Source organism: Pleurodeles waltl, chromosome 4_2, assembly GCF_031143425.1.
Source record: "Pleurodeles waltl isolate 20211129_DDA chromosome 4_2, aPleWal1.hap1.20221129, whole genome shotgun sequence".
NCBI lineage: Eukaryota > Metazoa > Chordata > Amphibia > Caudata > Salamandridae > Pleurodeles > Pleurodeles waltl.
Genome location: NC_090443.1, coordinates 876,755,525 through 876,779,418, shown reverse-complemented (window position 1 = coordinate 876,779,418; position 23,894 = coordinate 876,755,525). Strand labels below are relative to the sequence as shown.

General features: G+C 44.4%; 1 protein-coding gene across 1 annotated transcript in view; it reads left to right on the top strand.

Annotated features, from left to right (window-relative positions):
- PODN (podocan) overlaps positions 1-23,894 on the top strand; it is a 403,282-nt gene that overhangs the window by 187,579 nt on the left and 191,809 nt on the right. The window contains exon 4 of the mRNA XM_069232653.1: positions 5,748-5,812. Within this exon, the coding sequence (XP_069088754.1) occupies positions 5,748-5,812 (65 nt within the window). The remainder of the gene's footprint in view (positions 1-5,747; positions 5,813-23,894) is intronic.

Genomic DNA, 23,894 nt, shown 5'->3' with positions numbered 1-23,894 from the left:
GCTCTTCACCCAGTATACAGACACAACATGTCCTTCCAGTGCTTGAAAGCAGAAAGAGCTTGAGAATAAACCAGCGTATGATTAGAATTTAACAACTACTTCAAAATGTTTTTGGGGCGGTGCCACTGGGCGCTCCTTCCAAAGATTGTTTGGGAAAAATGTGGCAAACAGAGAACATTCGCAAATGCATGGAGCCAATAAAATCTGATAAACTGGACATTTATTTAATACAGTATTTTGCTTAAATAAAGTTTTGAGAAAAAATACACCCCACATGATGCTTTAATGTTTTTAATGCGCAGTGGATCACTAACATTAGTGAAAAGGGATTAAAGAGTCCATAACTGTAGTAGTTAGGTAGTCTTCTCAAAGGAATTTGAGTGGTGATTTGTGTAAAATGGTAAATTTCAAAGCACATTTGTATAAAACATTGTTGCAAAAGTAACCTGGATACATTTCGAAGGTATTTCCAAATTCAGCATGAGACTGATGTGCAAACAAATATAACCGATGCACCATAATATAAGCTCTTGTGGGTGGGCCTGCTTTTACCCCGAGGGTGACCACAATTACTACAGTTATTGGCACCCAGTAAGCAGTCTACGTCAGCCCCTACCTCAGTGCTAACTAACACCTTTTAGTGGCCAACATGAGCTGCACAGCTTCGCATCCCAGCACATAATTGCAGCAAATCAGAAGCTTCATGGGGTCAGCGGCCTAGACTTTTCTGGAGCCCCTCTTTTGTTTCCGATCCAAAGAGCAGCTCGTAATTAAGGAAACATGTTTGCTTGGGTAAGGGACACACAGGAGTTGCCAGCTAGTGATGTAGCCACTATGTAATGTCTTCACATCCCAGGTAGTGCACGTGCCTAGATTTGCCAAGATAGCTGCATCGCAAAGAAAGGGAGAGGTCAGAGCTGCTTTCCATTATGTTCATTGTGTAAACAGAGCTCAGGCCCCTAAAACACACAGGGCAGTGGGTGTGCTGGGGAGAGCCTCGACTACCCCCTCTTGTCAGCCATGCATAATAGCCCCATGATTAAACATTTCTCCCGTGACACACAACATATCCCTACATTAGCACATACATTCTGTTCGATATATACATAGTACCCTTGCAGGCACAGAACTACAGCACAACTTATCCCCATTCCTAATGATAACTTTCCACACCAAGCTGCCCCATAGGAACATATTACTGCCCTATCTACACACCGTTTCTTAGCATAGGTGTCCACTTCTTAAAGGCCCTAGCAGTCACATAGTTCCAGTGTTGACAGTGCCATAGTAAATAGGAAATGCTTGCTTCCAAATTGGCCCAGTAACCACGCATTAAGTTTCAAAATGCATCAATGCCACAGTACACGTGTTTTGAGTCTCTTCAATGCCCAATAATGTGCATGCTCCCTTTTTCCACGATGTTCGGTAAACACTTTTATAGTTCCCACAATGACACAATAAGCGCACATTAACAGTTCCCACAGCATCTCAATTAACGGACATTGGCACTTTCCACAGTGCTAGGGTAGCCACACTACATCAGTTTGAAAATTCACCTGGTACTGCACACCTTGCACAGTTTACACAATCCCCAAAAGATGCACATTCTTCGTTCTCACAGTGTTACCTAAACACACATTGCTTGTCCAGCATTGGCACCAATGTATGCACACCTGCTGGCACGTACATACAGGGCAGGCACACAATCATACATAATAAATAGGGTGCCACTGGTCCGTACACAGCCACACATGAGCAGGGCCAGCTTTAGGACTGGTGGCGGCCTGTGCGACAGTTTAGTGCGTCACCCCTCACCCCCTGACCTCCTCCTCGGTTTCACTCACTACCACCCGGCAAATGTGCCCCTCATCTCTCCATCACTCCCCTTTCACATACATTCATGTGTTTTAAAGCACTTGTAAAGGCTGGCTTTACTAATGTGGTGTTAGAATGGTACTAGGGGCTCTTCAATCCATTTACAGACACTCCTTGCCCCTAATGAGCCTTAGCTGCTCTCCACAGCTGCCCTTTGAGAGCGTTGGTTGTTAGTAACCATTAACACTATGTCTAAGGGTTGCCTGGACTAAGTGCAGGATGCATCACCTATAGGTGTACACCATGTACTGAGGCAGCCTCCTACACTAACCTCCAATTTGGTACACTCAACACAATATGCAGACATTACGCTATTTTTGTCTGTTTCCATTGTATTACAACTTCAGCCCACATTATAACTTTCTTACCAAAAACATTCCCAGATCACTCGAACAGTACAATTATTTTTCTACATCTTTGCTTTTTCCTGTCCCTGAGCTTTAACGTTGCTCCTCGCACTTGCATTAAATGGCGGGGAGAACGGGGGCACATATTATCCTTCCTGAAGCCTGTGTTGATCCAGAACTCACTAGGAAAGGACTGAGAATTCTACAGACCAAAACCGAAATTCTAGGCTCCCACGAAGAAAAAGAGATCGAGTTGGTCCTGGTTTTCAAGTCTCGAGAGAAACACTCAATATTTTCACAGAAGGGTTGGGGTGGGACTCTGGCTACTCAGCACAAACAGTGATCTCCAGTTTTCGTGTGGAAAACAGTTGTGGAAAACAAGAGCCCAGTACACGCTGCCACAAGCACACAAGAAGGCCAGTTGCAAAGAGTGCTTAGAAAAAGAAAGGTATTGCATTGAAAACTTGGAACAAAAGCCAAAACGTGTCCAAAAGTGTTTCTTAAAAGGAGGGGCCAGTGAGAGCTGAAGACAGCTGGAGTGTGTTGTGGCCGCTTTTTGCTTTGCTCTTCAACCCTTAGACATGAAATAAAGTTTACCTCGCCCAAAATTTCCACAGACATATTCTTATCTAAAAGATTGCTGTCTGAAACTCAGCTTTCTCTGCCCTTTTTAGCATGTTATTGATCCCCTTGCCAAATACAAAGGGGATTATTGTTTTGTCCAGCTGAAGCATCACGCTTTGGGCAGTTGAAATACACCTTTGCATCCAGTCGACATTCTAGAACAAACACTGGCAACATCTATCGGCTTTGTCAAGGTTTTTTGACATTTGCAAGGCATTTGAGCTGTTGTAGTGCACAGCAGCTCAACGGTTCGGAAATATGTAAAAAAAACTTTGACAAAGTCAATAGAATTTGCATAGGCTAAACCTATTGGCTTTGTATAAATTTAACTGCAACTGCAACGCGGCTCAGACTTCATGAACAAATAATAATGTGAGTTCCAAGAAATGTAGGTGGAGCTCATTCAAGCAGGTACTAGAAATTGTGTTAGAAAGTGAGCCTATCTGTGTGTGTTGTGTGTCTCAGGTAAAACATGCACATCTTTCCAAACAGAGAACAACTGTGGCATGCAGGGGTGGCAGCTTCACCAGCTTTGCACACCATGTTACCAGGACCACTAGAATTGTGCGGGTGCAGCGTTTTCACATAGTTGAAGATTTGTCACATTTGCCACATAATTCATAATTGGCTGCATAATCTGCAGATTTTATCTGAAACCTACGGCCTTTGAAACGATCTTCCATCATGCACCTTTGAGGCCTCTCAGCCTTTTGAGGCTGATTGCTTGAGACTGTGCATCATAGAGTAAAAATATTAAATATATGGTTCACTTAGGGAAAGACCTACAGCATGCTAGGCGGCGGATGTACCACCAAAGCTTCTGTCTGCGCTGCAGGCCCAATTAGCAATGAGCTTTTGATGACAGCTGTCTCTCTTCGGGGTTAACTTGTGCTCTGCCGATTCCACGTTTCCATGGAACAACATTTGAAATGTCAGCTAAAATATCTATGTCAAAGGAGGTGATGAATATGCACCTCAACAGTGATTGCATTCTTCTGTTTCTATCCACTCTTCCAGAGTTGCTTTTCCCCTAATTTTTTCTCAATTATTATTTCCTCTGCAGATAACACTGTTGCACACTCACTGAAGAGCTATGTCTATTTGTTATGGTCTGTCATTTTCCTAGCAATAGTATTTTTTCTGCCCAGCAAAAACTGTCTGCTACAGTGAAACATATTGACATGCTCTTGGTTTTTTATTTTGATTTATGAGGTGTGTGGTGGAAAAAGAGTTTCCATGCAGAGCTGCTAGTGGCTAGCATGCGCAGCCCCCATTGTTTTCATGGCTAGCTTTAAGATGGCTGATTAATGCAGACAAAGCAGCCATGCAACCGTCTGACTCTACGAGCACAGGCAATAAGAGAAGGCAGCCTGCTAGCAAAACTATGATATTTCTTAAGGGTGGGAGCTGTGTGATTGCACCTCTGGGTGAGCAGTATTACGCACAGCCTCCATTGTTTGCATTGTTTGCATGAGGGAGCTTTAAAGCCTGGAGATGGCAGAATAATGCAGACAAAGCAGCCATGCAATCACTGGACTCTTTGAGCGCTGGGGAGGAGGGAAAACGGCCTGCTAGCAAAATAAAAAAAAGTACCTCCAGAAGCGTGTAGCTAGTGGAAGGACATTGGACAGTGACCGGAAGTTATACTTGGGCCAAGCTCCATGCATGGCATAGACAGGCAGGCAAAGCAGGAAAGCCAGAAGTGATGACAAAAGTGACGACGTGCTGACCAATGAGAAGCATGGGAAGCAGAGTGATGTTGGAATAGCCCAATGGTAAATTCAGTTAAGTAGGGGGCAGGATCTTAGGCCTTTTTAAGATGTCTTTCCTTTTACAGAAGACTTCGCAAGCACAGTTCACAAGCACACGCCATGCAGGGAAAACTTAAAAGAAATATAAAATGGATAAAGTGGTTTTTGCCTGAATACACATGTAGATAAATTACTCCAGCTCCTGGGCTAGTAAAAGACTTAACAAAAGCATAACTTTTTAAATACAAAGCACATTCATTGCTGTAAAAAGTGTGTCTCTGCTTTTTTTATTTTGACTGCACTGCTTGAAGTAAGCAACGTAAATCAATCCCAAAACCATGCCCTACAGTACTCCACTCATCTGATGTACACTCTAACTCCATTCTTAGCCAATCTGAAGGAACTCCTTGTCAAAGTAAAGTGTTGGGAATTGAAGGTCGTGTTGACATAATGATTTAGGAAATTAAATGTGTTGAAGAAATGCAGAACTTCATAAATTGAAGTTATTTTTACAGTGTGGAAGGAGGGGACGGGGCCTTAAAGGCCATAAAGGGATGGATTTTGGAGTGTGGGCGGGGTTTTGATCCCTTCACCACCTGGCCAAACATTGATGGGGTTGGAAGGCAAAGGAGAGGGGACACTACACAAACAAACCCTCCCACTCACCCCACAAACAGATTACAAATGCTTTCAAGGCTGCAGTCAATGCCCTGGGGATGTTGTAAACCTCCTGATGGGTCTAGGCTGCCCATACTCTCCACACAATGAGCTGGAAACCTGCTCCATGTAGGGGTTCCATCTCACTGTGTGCACATCACTCTCAGTGGTTGACCGTATGAAGGGAACCTATGTCGTGTTGCACAGGGTGATGCCATGTGAGTTGGCTGACCTAGAAGTGTTGCATGGAACAAAATGTGCAAAGGTAAAGGGGGATGATCCATAAGTAATTTAAGTACAAGGTCTAGAAAAATGTGTTACTTGCTAGTGATTATTAAATCATAGTCCCTGGATTCCACTACACGATCTTGCGTATTTACTAAATCACATGACCTAATTAAGCAATCTTATGATACACAAAGTGAGAGCTGTGTTGCTGCAAATGCATTACAAATCATAATATGTCTAACTCTTTTTTTGCTGTCGTTTAAAGGGCTTCCAGAGGATGTGTTTGAACAGCTGGAAAACCTGAACTACCTGTACCTTGCAAATAATAAGGTAGGGTGAAGGTAAGGTGGAGTAAAGCTTGTGGCTGGCCCTTTCCATCAATCTTTCTGAACAATGAGATGGGTTGCACTAAATGAACCTGTCTTTTCTGGAATATTGCAGATCTCTGACGAGTGTACTTTACAAGAGCATGTATGCACTTCTCTGATAGTGGCCTTTATTTTATTAGCAGTCGAACATTACGGACTAGTAGAACTATGTCCAATAACATTGTTGAATGAAATAACATGACGTAACTTTTTGCCTTATTGGGTCAAACCAAAGCAGTGACTTTTTACCACTTATTTGTTTCTATGGTATTTACATCATCCCACACTTTAGTATCCAGTGTACTAATGACATAGTAAAGAAAACTTAATACATATGTCACAAAAGTGTAACAAGTGAGTCATAATATTTATCTGCACAAGAATTATTGTAAAATGCACTAATCAAGAAATACATTAAAATGTATGCGGTAATTGTTCAATGCCCCAACCTTTTACAAATATTTGATGTTATGCTATGCCATGTTATGTTGATTTTGATAGTGTACTAATCCCCCGAGCGGGTATGCAGGCGCTGGAGCAGGTGTGTCGATGTGTGATGCCCCAAGGTGTTTAAATGAAGAGCCCGGGCTTCAGCTTCTTGAAGAACTCAAGAAGTGAGAAAGAGGCTCTGATGTGTTGAGGGAGGTCGTTCCATGTCGTGGGTGGGATGTAAGAGAAAGCGTGATCTTCTGTTTTGCTTTTGTGGATGCAGGGGATGTGTGCAAGTGATATTGAGGCAGAATGCAAGTGTCTGGTGGGTTGATGAAAGTGTATGCATCTGAAGGGGTATTCTGGTCCTGTTTTGTGTAGGATTTTGTATGTGTGTGTGACAAGTTCGAATTGGCTGTGCTTCTGTATGGGGAGCAAATGAAGCTTCCTAATGTGTGGTGTGAGGTGGGTGCGGCATAGAATTACTATGGGCCTGATTTTGATTTTGGCAGAAGGGTTGCTCCATCACAAGGGTGAAGAATATCTAATCTGCTGACATCGAAATCCCATTTTTTCCTTTGGAATTTAGGTTTTCGTGGAATGGATATCCATCACCATTGTGACGGAGTGACCCCTCTGCTGAAATCTAATTCAGACCCTATGTTTTACTATAGATAATGCATGAAGCCATAAAGTCACATATATATAGTTTATTATTACATATAATATATATTTCCAAATGTTATTTTTTGTGAACTGCTTTTTAAAGTGATAATTTATCTCATAGCAGGAAACAATATAAATGTTAAAGTTGGGATCGATTTAAAGCTATATTCACTATTTTCATCTTGGACTTTGCAAAAATGGAAAACTTTTTAGAAACAAGAACATTTCCAAATGAAATATTTCGGTTTGGAAAGGGCAGAAGACTCTTTTGTCTTTTAAACGAAAGACATCACTTCAAATTTCACACTAATGAGTTGCCAACAAGACAACTCACAAGCCATTAAAAAAGTTAATGGTTTCCAAAAATGTGAGTGACATTCTTACTCATGCATTTAGAGGAAAACAGTGACATGTTCCACAAATTGAGAGTGAAAAGTTGGCATCCTAGTATTGGCACCATTTGACTCTGAGCTGCTTAGACAATATCTGCTCTGAAAACTGTTTTTTTTAAAATTGTAATAGGAAATGCACCTTAACTTGATGAGACATGAAAAAATAATTTTGTCTATCAAATTTAAATGTCAAAAACATGATGATGAAGTGTTTTATTTGTTCCAAAATGATTGTCAATGTGCAAAGTTGGCAGATATATATTCAAAGAGTCTTAATATTAAAGTAGCGCTCTCAGTGGAATGTGAAAAAACACTATTGGTTTGCTGGTTCAGGGGTCCATTCTTGAGTGACAGACAATGTCTCATTACGTACCAGTAATCTTCATTACTCCTGGCCCTGTTGTCCTCATCCCATTTATCAAAAGAGAGATTACCCAAACCGAGCAAACCGGCATTTATATGCAAAGAAGAAGCCACACACAAAGATACCATCATAAGAATGCAGCACCCCAAAGTGATGTATTCATAGTAGGTGACAAGAGAAGAAATGGGTGAATCAAGACACAACAGACTGCACAACTCCCAAACTAAAGTTGGTATCCTCACATAATTGCAGCCTGTAATGTTTGACAAAGCTATTCAGGGAAGACCTGTAGCTGCCTGACAAATCTCAGAAATAGACCCCCACCTCAATTTGGCCCAGGTAGCAGCAACCCCACAAGTAGACCTTCCCTGAATCCCAGCCAGAGGAGAGGCACCAGACAAAGAATAGGTCAGAGAGATCAACTGCTTGATCCAATGACGGATGGATGAAGGCAAAGCTTTATCCCCTCTAGAGGAGGCCCCAAACGAGACAAATAAAGACTCTGACCTACAACAGGCTTTCGTCCTATTTAGATAGAACATCAGAGCCATTCTGACATTCAAAAAAGACCACTGGATCTCTGAATCAGAACCAGACTCAGCAACCAGAGACTTGTGATACTGGGATGCCACCTTGGCAATAAAAGAAGGATACAGACTGAGAACCACCCCATTGTCAGAAAAGGACAAATAAGGCTCCTTGGACATTAGGGCACCCAACTCATCAATGCGATGAGCGTAAGTTATGGCCACCCAAATTACAACCTTAAAGGCAAACTTAGGGGCAAATTTACAAACCCCATACCCTGCCTGTGCACTATTCTTTTTGATGCTCTGGCGGCGCAGAGTGCAGATCCATATCTACAAGGCCATGCAAAGCCATTATGCTTGGATTTTCATGGCCTCATAGTTATGGAGTAAGGAAAGGCGGCAAAAGTTGATCCATTGCCCTAATATATGTCACAGAGGCATTACATCGGCATTGCGGTGGGTTTTCCCACACAACATCCATGGGTTTTGATGCATTCCCAGATTTACAAGGATGTGTAAACCTGGGAATGCGTCAAAACTGTACGCCTCCCAGGGGAGACATAACGAGGAGAAATATTTTCGACTCCATGGATTGTTCTTTGTGCAGGAAGGTGTCCTTCCCTGCACAAAAACAATCCTGCTTGCAATGCAGGCACCCTTGCACCACGGAAACAAAGGTTTAATCAGTCGTCGGGCCAGCTAAAAACTATGCAACACCTGTGCCACCAAGTCCTCTTCATCTGCCAAATTGCCCCAAGAAGACCTCAAAGCTCCTATAGCCACACACTGGGCCCTCAAGTTGTAAACTGAAAGACAGGGCCTCTGAGGAAACAGGAATGGGAAGGACATGAGATGTGATGAAGAACATGGAATCATCCACAGACCTTGGACCACCAAGAATTTGAGCCTAGGAAACCATGAGCACCAGGGCCAAAACGACCACAATCACCATCACCATCACCCTGGCTTCCCCAACACCCAGGCTAACAAATGGGGATTTAGGAGAACCAGAGGAAACACATATAACAGGTGATCCGGCCATAGGAGAGTAAAAGTGCCAAATCCCCAGGCCCTCTCCTATGGACTGCATGAGCAAAACTTGGGAACTTGTGCATGGAGCCGGGAAGCAACAAGAGTTAGAAAAGGCACACCAAACCTCTTACACAGCTGACAAAAAAATGCCCTTATTAGAGACATTTACTGGGACAGAGGAAAAAAACAGCTGAGGGAATTGGCCCCACCATTGACCACCCCTCTGACATGCATTGCCACCAGAGACTGCATGTACCGTCCACCCCACAAAAAAATCAGGGTAGCCAAACCATTGTGAGACCTGGATCAGATGCCCTCTGGTTGTTAAGGTAGGCCAAAGTACCCTGATTGTCTGACCTGATCACCAGATTGCAACCCACCAAACTCCTCCAGACACCCGTCACTCACCGTTACGCAGCCATGAGTTCCCTCCAATTGGAGGAGCTCCTACTTTCATACAGGATCCATCTTGCCTTTAGGGACCTGTCCCCCAGGTGGCACCCCACCCAAAGGAGCTGCATCTTTTGTGAGAACCAACAGAGGACCTCGTTGAAGAGCCATGCCCTTGGAAAGTGCTTTCAGCAGAGTCCACCATCTCAGGACCTCGATGACCCCCCACAGTCACTGGTACCATACATTCGAAATCCCCGGTCTTCGGATCTCAGAAAGAATGAAAAGGAGACCACATGGGACAAGGATGAAAATTATCCCAGGACACTATGAAGACTGCCACTGCTATGTGCCCCAGCAATTTCAGCCACTGTCGTAGTGGGAGGGTATGGCAATCCATCACTTGCAAAGACAGCAACCTCAAGATGTCCGCCAAGCTGCCCGGGGCTTTGGAAGGAACACTCTGTTGAGGAGGAGTCAACTGGTACTTCCCTTGATTGATGAGAAACACATGTGCCTGAACCTGAGAACAGACCAAAGCTAGAACATGAAGCAGCTGAGCCCTTGTGGAAGCATGAAGAAGCCAGTTGTTTAGGCACGGATATAGGTAGAGTCCATGTAGATGACGAGAGGCCACCAAAGGAGCAACCACTTTTGTGAACACCCGGGGCACTGACTTCAGCTCAAAAGGCAACACCTAGAATTGAAAGTGCCTCTCCATGACGCAAAACCTGAATGTATCAGGACATGTTCACATGAGTCCTGCAGATCCAACATACACATCAGATGCCACTTGACTACCAAAGGAATAATCCTCTGCAGCATTTCCATCTTGAAGGGCAGGGTCTGCAGAAATTTGTTGAAGGCTTTCAAGTCCAACACAAGTCAGAAACCCCCCTGGTCTTCTCCATTAGAGAAATTATGGAGTAAACACCCGGCCCCTCTCTACCTGAGGAACACGCAAAATGGCAGGCTTCTGAAAAACAGTCTATGCCTTGAGAAAGGCCCACACGTTTTTCCATCTTCAAAGACCAATGGGTGGGCCTTTTACTAAAAGAATCTAGCAGATCTGAAAATTTGATCTGGTATCCTTCCTGGAGAATTCCCAGCGACCAAGTGTTGGAAGTAGATGCCTCCCACATCTGGAGAACTCATTGACGCCATCCTTCTTCCGCACCCTCCTGTGCTTCCACCATATAGGACGGAGTGAAGTTTTAGGGGAGACTTGGACTTCTTGTCTCTACCCCTCAGTGCATAAAGCCTCTCCTGCTGAGGTTGTCTCCCGGAGGTTTCACAAAAGGAGACTTGGGTTTCACAGCCTGTTTATCAGAAGAAGGTTGTTTCAGGGAGAAGGAATGCTCCTTCTCCTTAAATAGTTTGTGGAGCTTCTCCTTGAGTTGGGCTTCAAATAACTGGGTACCCTAAAAAGGAAGCCTGGCAGCAGATGCCATCTGAGCTGAGTCAGTATGCCAGTCCTTCAACACCTGGTTATTCCTGGCAGGCACGCAAGCACTGCCAGCAAGCAGACTTGAAGAGAGACTTAGGGCCTCATTTTGAGGTTGGCGGATGGGAAAGCCCGTCCGCCAAACTCCCAACAGGGTGGCCGCCGCCTTCATGGTGACCACCCCCTCAGAGCTATTAAGAGTTTCCTGCTAGGTCGGCGGGTGGAAACTGAGGTTTCTGCCCGCCGGCCTTGTAGGAAACTGGCTACAGCATTTTCTTTGGCTCGTAATCGTCCTGACTGCCACCACAAGGCTGATGGTCAAAAGACTGCCAGCCTCGTAATCAGGCCCTTAATGTCCAAGATCAGAGACTGGGCCACATAAGGTCCATAAATCCCAGCCCCCAGGGCCAAATGAGAAGCAGAATACACTTTACACAAAGCTGCATCAATCTTTTTATCCACAAAGTCTTTGATAGCTGCATCATCTGCCATTGAGGTCCTCCCTACCATACTAGCCACAAAAGAGTCAATGGGAATAGAATTTGGAAGATTGCATTGCATATCCTGAAGATGATATAACTTAGCCATAAACCATGAGAAAATGATCTTGTTAGGGTCCTTCCACTCTCTCTTTAGGACCTCGTAATATAAGGATGCACCAGGACATCAAGTGGAGGAGTACCTTGAAACTTAGAAGAAGGGAACCAGCAGAAGACTCTGAGACTTCCTCCTTGGAAAACCTCATGTTGGATTTCACATGTAAAAATCACATCAGGTAACATGTCTGTTGTAATGTATTTCCTCTTATGCTCCTCAGAATTAGGACCCTCCTCTCCTGAATCAGAAGACTAAGAAGAGACCACTGGCAGCTTGTCATGGCTCAGGGGCCAAGTCCAACAACGTCTCCAGAATCAGCCTTTTCAATTGAACATACTCACCCTTCTTGTAGTGTTTAGGAGGAGGGGGAGAAGGTGAATCAGAGGAAGAAGAGGACTCCATATGCCACCTCATCTTGGTATATTCCCCCATGATTAGAATTGGCAAACCAACACCCAAGCTCTCCAAGCCTAAAAAAAAACAAGTAACACAGCTATGCGGCTTACCTGATGCCAGGCATTTATACTCTGCACTTCCGCATTGACCATGGAGAGAACAAGCCAGCCCACGCATTCACTCTGGCCCCCAAGCCACGCATGCCGAAAGCAAAAACACGGGAGTATCACCAATGCAGTCAGTGTGTAGAGTACTCACAGCACAGGCTGCATCTTCCCGCAAACCCAGCAGGCAGAGAGATGTACATGCAAAGAAGCTGGCTCCTTCGCCCCACTAGAATGCAGAAGCACGAAACCAACCAAATACCAGCACCGAGTCACCCAAGCCCAGCAGGAGTGACCCTTTTCCTAGTCCTTATCACCACTTTGCTAGCCAAACAGAAAAAAAGAAAAGGAGGTATGCTTGGTAAGTACTGTATGTAGCCTTCAGCAGGAGGGGTTGGGGAAGTAGGTACAAGCATTCCTCTGTTCTTTTTCTGTGTGGCAAGATAGTAATATCTCACTTGTGATGAACGTGATGAGGACAAGGGTGAACTGGGGATAATGGGCTATGATACCTCCCATCATTTTGATTTGCCTTTCTTCTAGTTTTCAACATGGAAGAAGCAGGGAAACTCAGGGAGGGGCATCCTTAATTCGTTTTAGTGCCTGCTACTACATCACTATGTTTGAACACTGCCAGGCATATTCTTAACTATATTTAGACATTTTGTAGTGATATTACAAGTACTTGTTTCCATCAAAATTGGTAGTCACCTCGAATTTGAGGTTTTTTAATAGTGTCCCAAAACGGCATTTGGTTTCAAAATAGATGTCTGGAAAAAGTAAACATATCTAACTGCCAAGGGGTGTACCTTAGAGCTTGTAAATAAGAATGCGTCACAATTTCTCTCTGGCAAAAATGTTCGTCCCTCGCAGATCAGAAAAATTATGCTGCATAACTGGAACTCCTAAACCCAGCACCATAGGTAGAGACAGCTGCTGACAACAGCCCGGAACTGTCTGGACAGTTCCAGGTAATGAGTATCATGGAGCAAGTGATCACATCAGTCCATCTGAGGAAAAGAGCGTTTATGTGTTGGATGGGGGTCAACTCCAGATGTATTTAGCTACACACAATCATACAGCTAAACATTCTTTAGTTACCTTTTCTATAATATTCTTCAGGAGTACTGTCAAAACGTTCTGTTATGCAGACGAAGTTGATCTAATCATTTAGATAGTGTTAGACTTTTCATCCTTGGCATGGTCTCCCTTAATTTTTTGCCTCTGTTCCCCAGGTTGTTGATGTGTGCTGGACTCTGATTTTACTGTTTTGTTACTCTGGGCACTTTACCACTGCTAACCAGTGCTAAAGTGCCAGTGCTCCTGTTTAAAATGTGTACGTAATTGGTTCACCATGATTGGCATATTTGTTTTACTGTTAAGTCCCTAGTAAAGTGCACTAGAGGTGCCCAGGGCCCGTAAATCAAATGTTACTAGTGGGCCTGCAGCACTGATTGTGCCACCCACACAAGTAACCCTGTAATCATGTCTCAGACCTGCCACTGCAGTGTCTGTGTGTGTATTTTTACACTGTAAATTCGACTTGGCAAGTGTACCCACTTGCCAGGCCTAAACATTCCCTTTTCTTACATGTAAGGCACCCGTAAGGTAGGCCCTCGGTAGCCCCAAGGGCAGGGTGCAGTGCATGGATAAGGTAGGACATATAGTAATGTGGTTTATATGTCCTGACAGTGAAATACTGCCAACTTAGTTTTTCACTGTTGCAAGGCCTGTCTCTCTCATAGGATAATATGGGGGCTACCTTTAAAAATGATTAAAGTGTAGATTCCCCTAGAGAGTAGATGGACAGATTGAGTTTGGGGTCCCTGAACTCACAATTTAAAAATACATCTTTTAGTAAAGTTGATTTAGAGATTGTGCGTATGAAAATGCCACTTTTAGAAAGTGAGCATTTTCTTGCTTAAGCCATCCTGTTATTCTGCCGTGTTTGTGGATTCCCTGTCTGGGTCAGTTTGACAGTTGGGTTGTTTTTCACCTCACACTAGACAGTGACACAAAGGGACCTGGGGTGTAACCTGCATTTCCTGATTAGACATCTCTGCTAGGAGGGAGGGGTGGAGTGGTCACTCTCATCGGAAAGGACTGTGTCTGCCTCTGACAATGCAGACTCCAACCCCCTGGTGTGTGTCTGAGGCCTTGCCTGGGCAAGGCAGGATTTCACAAGTAGGTGTGGGTCCCCTTTGAAGAAAGGTGACTTCAAAGACTAAAATGGGTATAAGAAGGGCACCCAAATCTACAGACTTTAGAAACACTTCTGGAACCAAGAGTAACCTCTGCCTGGAGAAGAGCTGATAGCTGAGGAAGAAGTGCTGCCCTGCCTGTCACTGTGCTTTGTGGAGCTTTCCTGCAGTGCTGCTTCTGCCAGAGTAAGAGGGCAAAGACTGGACTTTGTGTGCCTTCCATCTTGTGAAGAAATCTCCAAGGGCTTGAGTTAGAGCTTGCCTCCTGTTGTTTGAAGTCTCAGGGACAGCAAAGACTTCTCTCTGCCAGCACCTGGAGTCTCTGGAGAGACTCCTGCTCTGACAAGTGGTTCCCTATCCAGTTCCTGGGCCCTTGAAAGGAAAGCTGTTGGAAATCCAAGGAAATCGACTTTGGACGACTCCGGACCGATGCCGCAGCTGAATCTGGTGACACCGCCTGCACCCGACGCCGTAACCTTCGCTGGAACGCGACGCTCTTCGCAGGCCCGACGCCGCTGCAGCCCCGCTGAAGTCCGCGACTCCATGGAAGTCGCCGCACCACGTCGTGACCGACGCCGCTTGAAGTGCACGGATTCAACGCTTCACACAGACGCCGCGATCCCCCGAATTCGCGCATCTGCTTGTTTTCACTCTTCACCAAAGGTACTGTACATGGGGGTCTACACGACTCCGTGTCCGGCGCCGCTGGTGTCGGCTTGTTGGGAACGACTCCATCACGACGCCGTGTTAACATCTCATCGAAGCATTTTTGTTTCTAAGCGCTATTTTTGGAGTTTAATTTTTGAAAAATTCATAACTTGACTTGTGTATGTTGGATTTTTGTCGTTTTGGTCTTGTTTTGTTTAGATAAGTATTTCCTATTGTTCTAAACTGGTGTTGTGTCATTTTGTGGTGTTTTCATTAAGTTACTGTGTGTGTTGGTACAAATACTTTACACCTAGCGCTCTGAAGTTAAGCCTACTGCTCTGCCAAGCTACCAAGGGGGTAAGCAGGGGTTAGCTGAGGGTAATTCTATTTTACCCTGACTAGAGTGAGGGTCCTTGCTTGAACAGGGGGTAACCTGACTGCCAACCAAAGACCCCATTTCTAACAGATAGTGATTGTAAATATGAAGTATTTTAGTATCTTCTGGAAGTCAATTGTGCTGCTGTCCTGAATATTTCCATTACAACTTGTGGGTGTGATATACCATTTATCATAGCATGGCAGTAAGCAAGATGCAAAAGAAAGGAAGGAACAAAACTTGAAACGATGTCAAGGTGGTTCCACAATCAGGTGGTTCCACAATCTCCTTCATCATCTATTAAGCAGAAATCAGGCTCGCCTTTGAGCATGAATGGCATCATAAAAGTTTTTCCTTTGTGAAATGTCTAGGACCTTATCCACACTGACATAGCTGAAAGTTGGAAGGATACTTGTAAGTTGATAATTGCAATAAATGAACCATCAACTAAAATCATTAATTTAGAAGATTTGTCCCATGAAAGCAACAACTTCAAAAATGAAATGGCGCAGAGATTCAATCGATATTAATGAAAGGTAGCACAGCTGAAAAACAAAAAAACAAAGGGAAAATATCAGAATTATTGTTTTCTGCAAAATGCATAAATGGATGTAGACTTGAGTGTTCTTACCTCAGGCAGGGATTCCTGCAATCACAAGTTTGGAATTGTCAAACGTCTTGGAAAGTAAAAAAGGACCACAGGGTCCCTACATATCCTGATAAAGGATGTGCTCATTGAATACCTAGATCTTTGGACTGCACCAATATATTCATGCTAAATTTGGTGCATTCCTGCCCTCTCTCTACCATGCAAAGCAGTGAAGCTAGGTGTCCTGCTGTATTGCGTTGCATGACATTTTGAAAAATCTGTCCCTAAATGGCTAAGGTAGGAAAATGCCATCTTTCTAAAAGTGACATTTTCTAAATTGTAATTCAATATCTGACTTTTCCATAAAAGAGGATTTTTCATTACAATTCCAAAGACGCCAAACATGGGCTGTTTACCTGCTTCCATTTGGAAGATACCCTACTAAATGGAAAAAGGTAACTCTAATGTAATCTTACAGAAGAGAAGAGGGAGGGCTTGCAATAGTGAAAAATGAATGTCAGAGTTTTTCACTACTAGGACATGTAAAACATAAAGGTAGATGTCCTACTTCTTAAATACATTGCACCCTGCCCTGTGGGCTATTTGGGACCTACTCTAAGGGAAAATGTGGGCCTGGCAAAAGGTTTCCTTTTCCTGGTCAAAATGGCAGTTTAGAACTGCATACACAGGCTGCAATGGTAGGCCTCAGAAATGTTTATAGGACTACTAAAGTGAGAGGCTCAGTCAAAGCTGCTGGCTCACTAGTAGCATTTAATTCACAGGCCGTGGGCCCATGTAGTACCACTTTACTAGGGAGTTATAAGTAGACAAAATATGCACATTGGGGATCAGCCAATGTTACCATGTTTCAAGGAGTGAACACATGCTCCTTAGCAGTGGTTAGCAGTTGTAAAGTGCACAGAGATCTAATGCTAACAAAAACAAGATCAGAAAATATGGAGGAGTAAGACAAAGGGGGTCATTCTGACCCCGGCGGTCAGAGACCGCAGGGGCCAGGGTTGGCGGGAGCACCGCCGACAGGCCGGCGGTGCCCCGCAGGGCATTCTGACCGCGGCGGTTCGGCCGCGGTCAGATGCGGAAAACCGGCGGTCTCCCGCGGGTTTTCCGCTGCCCTTGTGAATCCTCCATGGCGGCGGAGCGCGCTCCGCCGCCATGGGGATTCTGACACCCCCTATCGCCATTCTGTTCCTGGCGGGTCTCCCGCCAGGAACAGGATGGCGGTAGGGGGTGCAGCGGGGACCCTGGGGGCCCCTGCAGTGCCCATGCCAATGGCATGGGCACTGCAGGGGCCCCCCTAAGAGGGCCCCACTTTGTATTTCACTGTCTGCTATGCAGACACTGAAATACGCGACGGGTGCCACTGCACCCGTCGCACCTTCCCACTCCGCCGGCTCAATTCTGAGCCGGCGTCCTCGTGGGAAGGATGATTTGCCCTGGGCTGGCGGGTGGCCTTTTGGCGGTCGCCCGCCAGCCCAGGGCAAATCCCAAAATACCCTCAGCGGTCTTTCAACCGCGGAGCGGTATTTTGGTGGGGGAAGTCTGGCGGGCGGCCTCCGCCGCCCGCCAGACTCAGAATCACCCCCAAAATGTTTGGGGGAAGACCAACATAAGGCAGACAGGGCTAACATGCCCTGAATAAGTTCTGAATAATTCCAAGGTAGTAATGCTGTTACCCTTGTAATACATATGAGAGCTGCTTTTACCCAATGGCAGGAAAATTTAAACTTTTGTGGATATCACTGAATTGCCAAAGGACCCTGTGGCACATATGGAAAAAAAAACCAGAGTTTGTTATTTAAAAGAAGAGTCTTTGCCACTTATATAATATTAGCTCTGATGATGTTCGGGCCCAGATTCTTACTTCTCTTCTTCTGATGGACCTTTTTTATTGTACTAGAAGAGTAAAAGAAAGCTAGAATCTACCTTCCGAATCAACAGTGTAACCTGTTTGGTTACATATTAGATCCAGGAGACAGAGGATAAAGTTCATAGATTTATTACAAGTTTAAAGCCAGACTAATAGAAATGAATCTCAGAAACATACTATGTAAGTACAGAATCACCAAAAGTGAGGTGAAACGTCTAATGAGATTAAATTGTACAATTTCAGACGAAGTAATACAAAAGATGAGAAACAAAATCTGATGATCAGTATATAAGCTGTGGTCCCCTTGCTTAATCATTGGAGAAACTGAGTTAAATTAAACTAAGCAAAATGGAAATCCTAATTGATTCTCAGAAAATCTAGGGAAGTGTCAGCATAACAGAAACCTCAGTAGAAGTTCTGATAGAAAGGTGGTGTATGACACAAACTCACACAAAAGAATAACGAGCAGAGAGGTCTGTACCTCGCCAAGTCTCAAGGGGATCAGATCTTGTCAAATGCAAAAGAGAAGCTGCTCTCGTCTAATTAGGTGAATACCAATTAAACCTACAGAACCTTCAAAAAGTCCACGTCATCAGTACCAGTAGGTTAACATCTTCATTGCACAGTTGAAGTTGACAACTTCCATTGAACCTAACACTCCACAAATCGAACATCAGGACGACCTTGAGTGTTCCTTGGTGTCTGGTACACAAACAGGAGTCTTTTCTTCTCAGTTCGTTAGCACTCCTTGTCCTTGCCAAAGTATCCTCCTGTACCGCACTATCTCAAATACACACAACATGCCTTTCATTAACTGTATACTTGCAGCAACACATCTGCAAGGAAAGAATATTGCAACATGAGTGTTGGACTTTTGCTTTTGCAGGGTCATCCCCAGACTTTTTTGCCTCCTGCCTCCTATATTTTTCTGACATGTTGCTGTTGGCTTTTCAACTCTGAGCACTTTACCACTGCTAACCAGTGCTAAAGTGCATATGCTCTCCTGTTTAAATTGTATGTAAGTGGTTTATCCATGATTGGCATATTTGATTTACCAGTAAGTCCCTAGTAAGGGGCACTAGAGGTGCCAGGGCCTGTAAATCAAATGCTACTAGTGGGCCTGCAGCACTGGTTGTGCCACCCACATAAGTAGCTCTGTAATCATGTCTCAGACCTGCCACTGCAGTGTCTGTGTGTGTATATTTACACTGTAAAGTCGACTTGGCAAGTGTACCCACTTGCCAGGCCTAAACCTTCCCTTTCCTTACATGTAAGGCACCCCTAAGGTATGCCCTAGGTAGCCCCAAGGGCAGGGTGCAGTGTATGGATAAGGTAGGACATATAGTAATGTGGTTTATATGTCCTGACAGTGAAATACTGCCAATTTCGTTTTCACTGTTGCAAGGTCTGTCTCTCTCTCATAGGATAATATGGGGGCTACCTTTAAATATGATTAAAGTGTAGATTCCCCTAGAGAGTAGATGGACATGTGGAGTTTGGGATCCCTGAACTCACAATTTAAAAATACATCTTTTAGTAAAGTTGATTTTAAGATTGTGAGTTTGGAAATGCCACTTTTAGAAAGTGAGCATTTTCTTGCTTAAACCATTCTGTGACTCTGCCTTGTTTGTGGATTCCCTGTCTGGGTCAGTTGACAGTTGGGTTGTTTTTCACCTCACACCAGACAGTGACACAAAGGGAGCTGGGGTGTGATCTGCATTCCTGATTAGCCATCTCTGCTAGGAGGGAGGGGTGGAGTGGTCACTCTCATCTGAAAGGACTGTGCCTGCCTCTGACAATGCTGTCTCCAGCCCCCTGGTGTGTGTCTGAGGCCTTGCCTGGGCAAGGCAGGATTTCACAAGAAGGTGTGAGTCCCCTTTGAAGGAAGGTGACTTCAAAGACTAAAATGGGTATAAGAAGGGCACCCAAACTTACAAACTTTAGAAACACTTCTGGAATCAAGGGGAACCTCTGCCTGGAGAAGAGCTGATCGCTGAGGAACAAGTGCTGCCCTGCCTGTGACTGTGCTTTGTGGAGCTTTCCTGCAGTGCTGCTTCTGCCTGAGTAAGAGGGCAAAGACTGGACTTTGTGTGCCTTCCATCTTGAAGAAGAAATCTCCAAGGGCTTGATGTAGAGCTTGCCTCCTGTTATTGAAGTCTCAGGGATAGCAAAGACTTCTTCCTGCCAGCACCTGGAGTCTCTGGAGAGACCCCTACTCTGCTCTGTGGTGCCCTTCCAGTTCCTGGGACCCTGAAAGGAGAGGCTGGCAGCCTAAGGACAAAAATACACGCACCGCGCACCGTGCGGAGAAAAGATCGACGCGAATCCGATCGCGGCTGAGAAAACGACGCGACGCCGGCTCCGCAGCTGAGAAACGACGCCGCTGGAAACGCGACCGGAGAATCGACGCCCGGAGCAGGAGAAACGACGCGCAGCATCGCTGACGAAGGCTGAGAGATCGCAACCAGCGCCGCGGGACTTCGGACCGTCGCGTGGCTGGCTTTTTCGACGCGCCTCGCCGAGCCGAGCTGTTTTCGACGCATATACCCGTGCCGGGTTATTTTCGACGCACACCGCCCGTGCGGGGTTATTTTTGCCGCAAACCAGGTACATTTACACGCTAGCAGCGCTAGTGTGTTGTTACAACTACCTAAAGACTCTTTTTATTTTAAACCTTTTAAAAATCATAACTTGACTTGTGTATGTTGGATTTTTGTCGTTTTGGTCTTGTTTTGTCTAGATAAATATTTCCTATTTTTCTAAACTGGTGTTGTGTCATTTTGTAGTGTTTTCATTAAGTTACTGTGTGTGTTGGTACAAATACTTTACGCCCAGCACTCTGAGGTTAAGCCTACTGCTCTGCCAAGCTACCAAGGGGGTAAGCAGGGGTTAGCTGAGGGTGATTCTCTTTTATCCTAACTAGAGTGAGGGTCCTTGCTTGAACAGGGGGTAACCTGACTGTCAACCAAAGACCCCATTTCTAACAATGAGCAAAACTCCTCTTTAAAGATTAAACACAAGAAATCAAATGTTTCAAGCCTTGGGTATGCTAACTTAATAAAGCATTAATGCACATTTGAAAAATATGATCCTAAGTGCATCGTTCACTTATAAATGGAAACAAGAATTATAAATGAAACAGGATTATGTGAAGTTACATCATAGTACCATAGTTAGAATACACAAGTATAGATGTGTATGTATACTACAATTCTGTATGTTAAAATCAAACATTAGAACACACATATACATGAACTACTTCTCTTCTACTGTGAATGCACCATCAGTTATACAGTCTAGATGCTCCACTTTACATTAGTAACGTTAAAGCACACAATATATGCATTGTCGATTACATGGTTATGTCACTTACGTAACACATGATGGTGCAACCAAAATTATGCGTTAGCAGTTCCTTCGTAATTTGTAGAGTGAGGTGGATGGGAGTCATGTGTAGCATCACTTTATGCCAGCCTTTGTGTTGCACTGACTATAGTCAAGACTATCTGGTGTGGCTTGGTCAGTAAGTAGAGGACAGAATCTCAAAGTCATAAGGTGTCATAAGTTTTTTTCTGACTGTATTGATTTAAAATATGAAGGTTATATTTTTGTCAACCATCATCATGAGGTTATGGAACTGTGCTTGTTGCAGTGGTTGCCACTGAGAGGTAAAAGTACTGAAGAATCCTGATTCAGTATTTGAATCTCACTATTGTCTGCATTTAGACACAGAGCATTTATTTGCCGGTGAGTCTTGCTCTGAGCCAAGCAGTTGCCAGCTTGTTGTCGAGCCCCAGGTGGTGAATATTGAAATAATGGGAATAAACATTGAAGTCTACGGTGTGGACAGTCTGGATCATGTAAACACTGAAAAGGAAAGGCTTCCTGATATTCTCTATACATTATGATAGAGATATTAGAGAAGAAGAAAGAAAAACAACTTTGTAGGTGTCACCATTCTGGATACTGAACTAAGCCTTGTCTGTCTCCTATTTGAATGGGTGAGATCGAGTAAAGCAACATTTTCCTTAGTGCCTGGCAGTATAAGTCCTGTTCTCCTTTAATGCAAACAAGGGAATTTTAGTCTCCGGGTGAGGGCAGAAAGCAGGCTAGAAGTCACTGAGGAAAGTTAGTACATGACTGATTTCAAGTGAAATGCATCGAACGTGTGTGGTGGAGCATTTCGTTTCAAAGATTCTCTCACTACGGGGAGTGGATTGAATGTTTTAGCTTGAATGGAACAACCGGAGTTGAGATTGAGGCATTAATGTGCAAAATAGCAAAGGGTGTCCAGGCCAAAATGCCAAGGCTGACAACCTTAGCATCATAGATGTCTTTTGTTTATATAATCCAGTTGAGAGAGTACATTTTACATGTTCTTTCTGGACAACTGTTGGCAGGAGCTCACTCCCCCATAATTCCCACTGCTCAAGGAGGGCAGGGACGCTAACCAGGCTCTTAAACTCAGCAGAGTAGCCCTCAGAATGGGGTGCACTTTCTCGACAACTGGAGGCAGGGACTCAGTCCTCTGTAATTACCACTGGTCAAGGAATGCAGTGATGCCAACCAGGCTCTTAAATTCAGTGGAGTAGCCCCAGTGCAGGATGCTCTTTCTCAACAACAGGTGCAGGGTCTCATTCACCCATAATTCTTGCTGCTCAGGCAATGCTGGGTCACTGACGAAGCTCCTGGCTCTTAAACACAGCAGAGTAGCACCACAGCTTGGGACGTGCTTTCTAGACAACTGAAGGCAGCCACTCAGCCCTCCATTATTCCCGCTGCTCAAGAAAGGCAGGGATACTTACCAGGCTCTTAACCTCTACAGAGTAGCCTGCAGCACAGGATGTGCTTTCTGGACAACTAGGAGCAGGAACTCAGTCCCCCATAATTTCATCTGATCAAGGAAGGAGAAGGCACCAACAAATTAAATTGAGTGGAGTAGCCTGCAGTGCAGAACGCAACTGGGCATGGCCCGGGCAAAGACCGTGCCAAGAGCAGGCCTATCTGCCCCCATCAGAGCCCAGAGGAAGCTAGGCGGAGCCATCCTTCTAAGATTTTTCATTGGACATCCATCTTGTGTGAGTCTTTGCTTGTTTATTTCCCATTAATGTCAATTGGTTATCTTACATTGCACACAATAACTAGGAGGAAGATATCTTAAAGACTAACATCAAAAGACAGGTGCTCTAAAGACACCATCACTAGTTACCTCTTTAATGCAATGGGTATAACTGCCAGCTGCAGCCTGCTCTAATGAGGGGGCTACTTCTACAACGCTTATACATGGGTACTCTGAGATTCCCAATAAATGTGAACCTCAAATCTGTGTGTGATTCCTGAAGATGCTTGTAATATATGTATTGTTTCTAACTCACACATCCCAATTAGCATTTCATTGCCACTCAAGAAGAAAAGGGATTTCCCACACCACTGCGCAACAAGCATTTGCAATGCAATGGGTCTCACATTTGCTCGAGTTAGAGCTATTAGCATTGTAAACTCATAACCGGATTTTTCTTGCCACATTAATTGAGAATGAAAAGTAAAAAAGTTTCACATAAAAGTGACCGAGTGGAAGTCACGGACCGTCCAAAATAAACATTTGTATTTACATTTACTATGGGGTGGTTGGGGGAATAACACACTATTCTCAGCAGTTCTCTAAAACAGTAAACATCGACGAAACAGAAGTTCGCTCAGAGCCAAACGTACCGGCAAAAGTACAATTATCCATGTAACAGGGTTGATATCATGCAAAGCGTTCAATTACTGCTCAGCTAGATCGCTTGGTGTAGAAAATACAAAGAAAAAGTAGTCCAGAAGCCATATGGAAAACATGGATCCTCGTATGTTTTCAGTACTTTACATGTTCGCTCGTGGAGAGCTAAACACTGGAAAAGGCATGCAGCATGCATGCCTTTCACTAATGAAATCAAGCGGATTTAAAAAGGCAAGCCCACGAACCAATGAAAGTGATGCAAATGACATGGGCATGGTT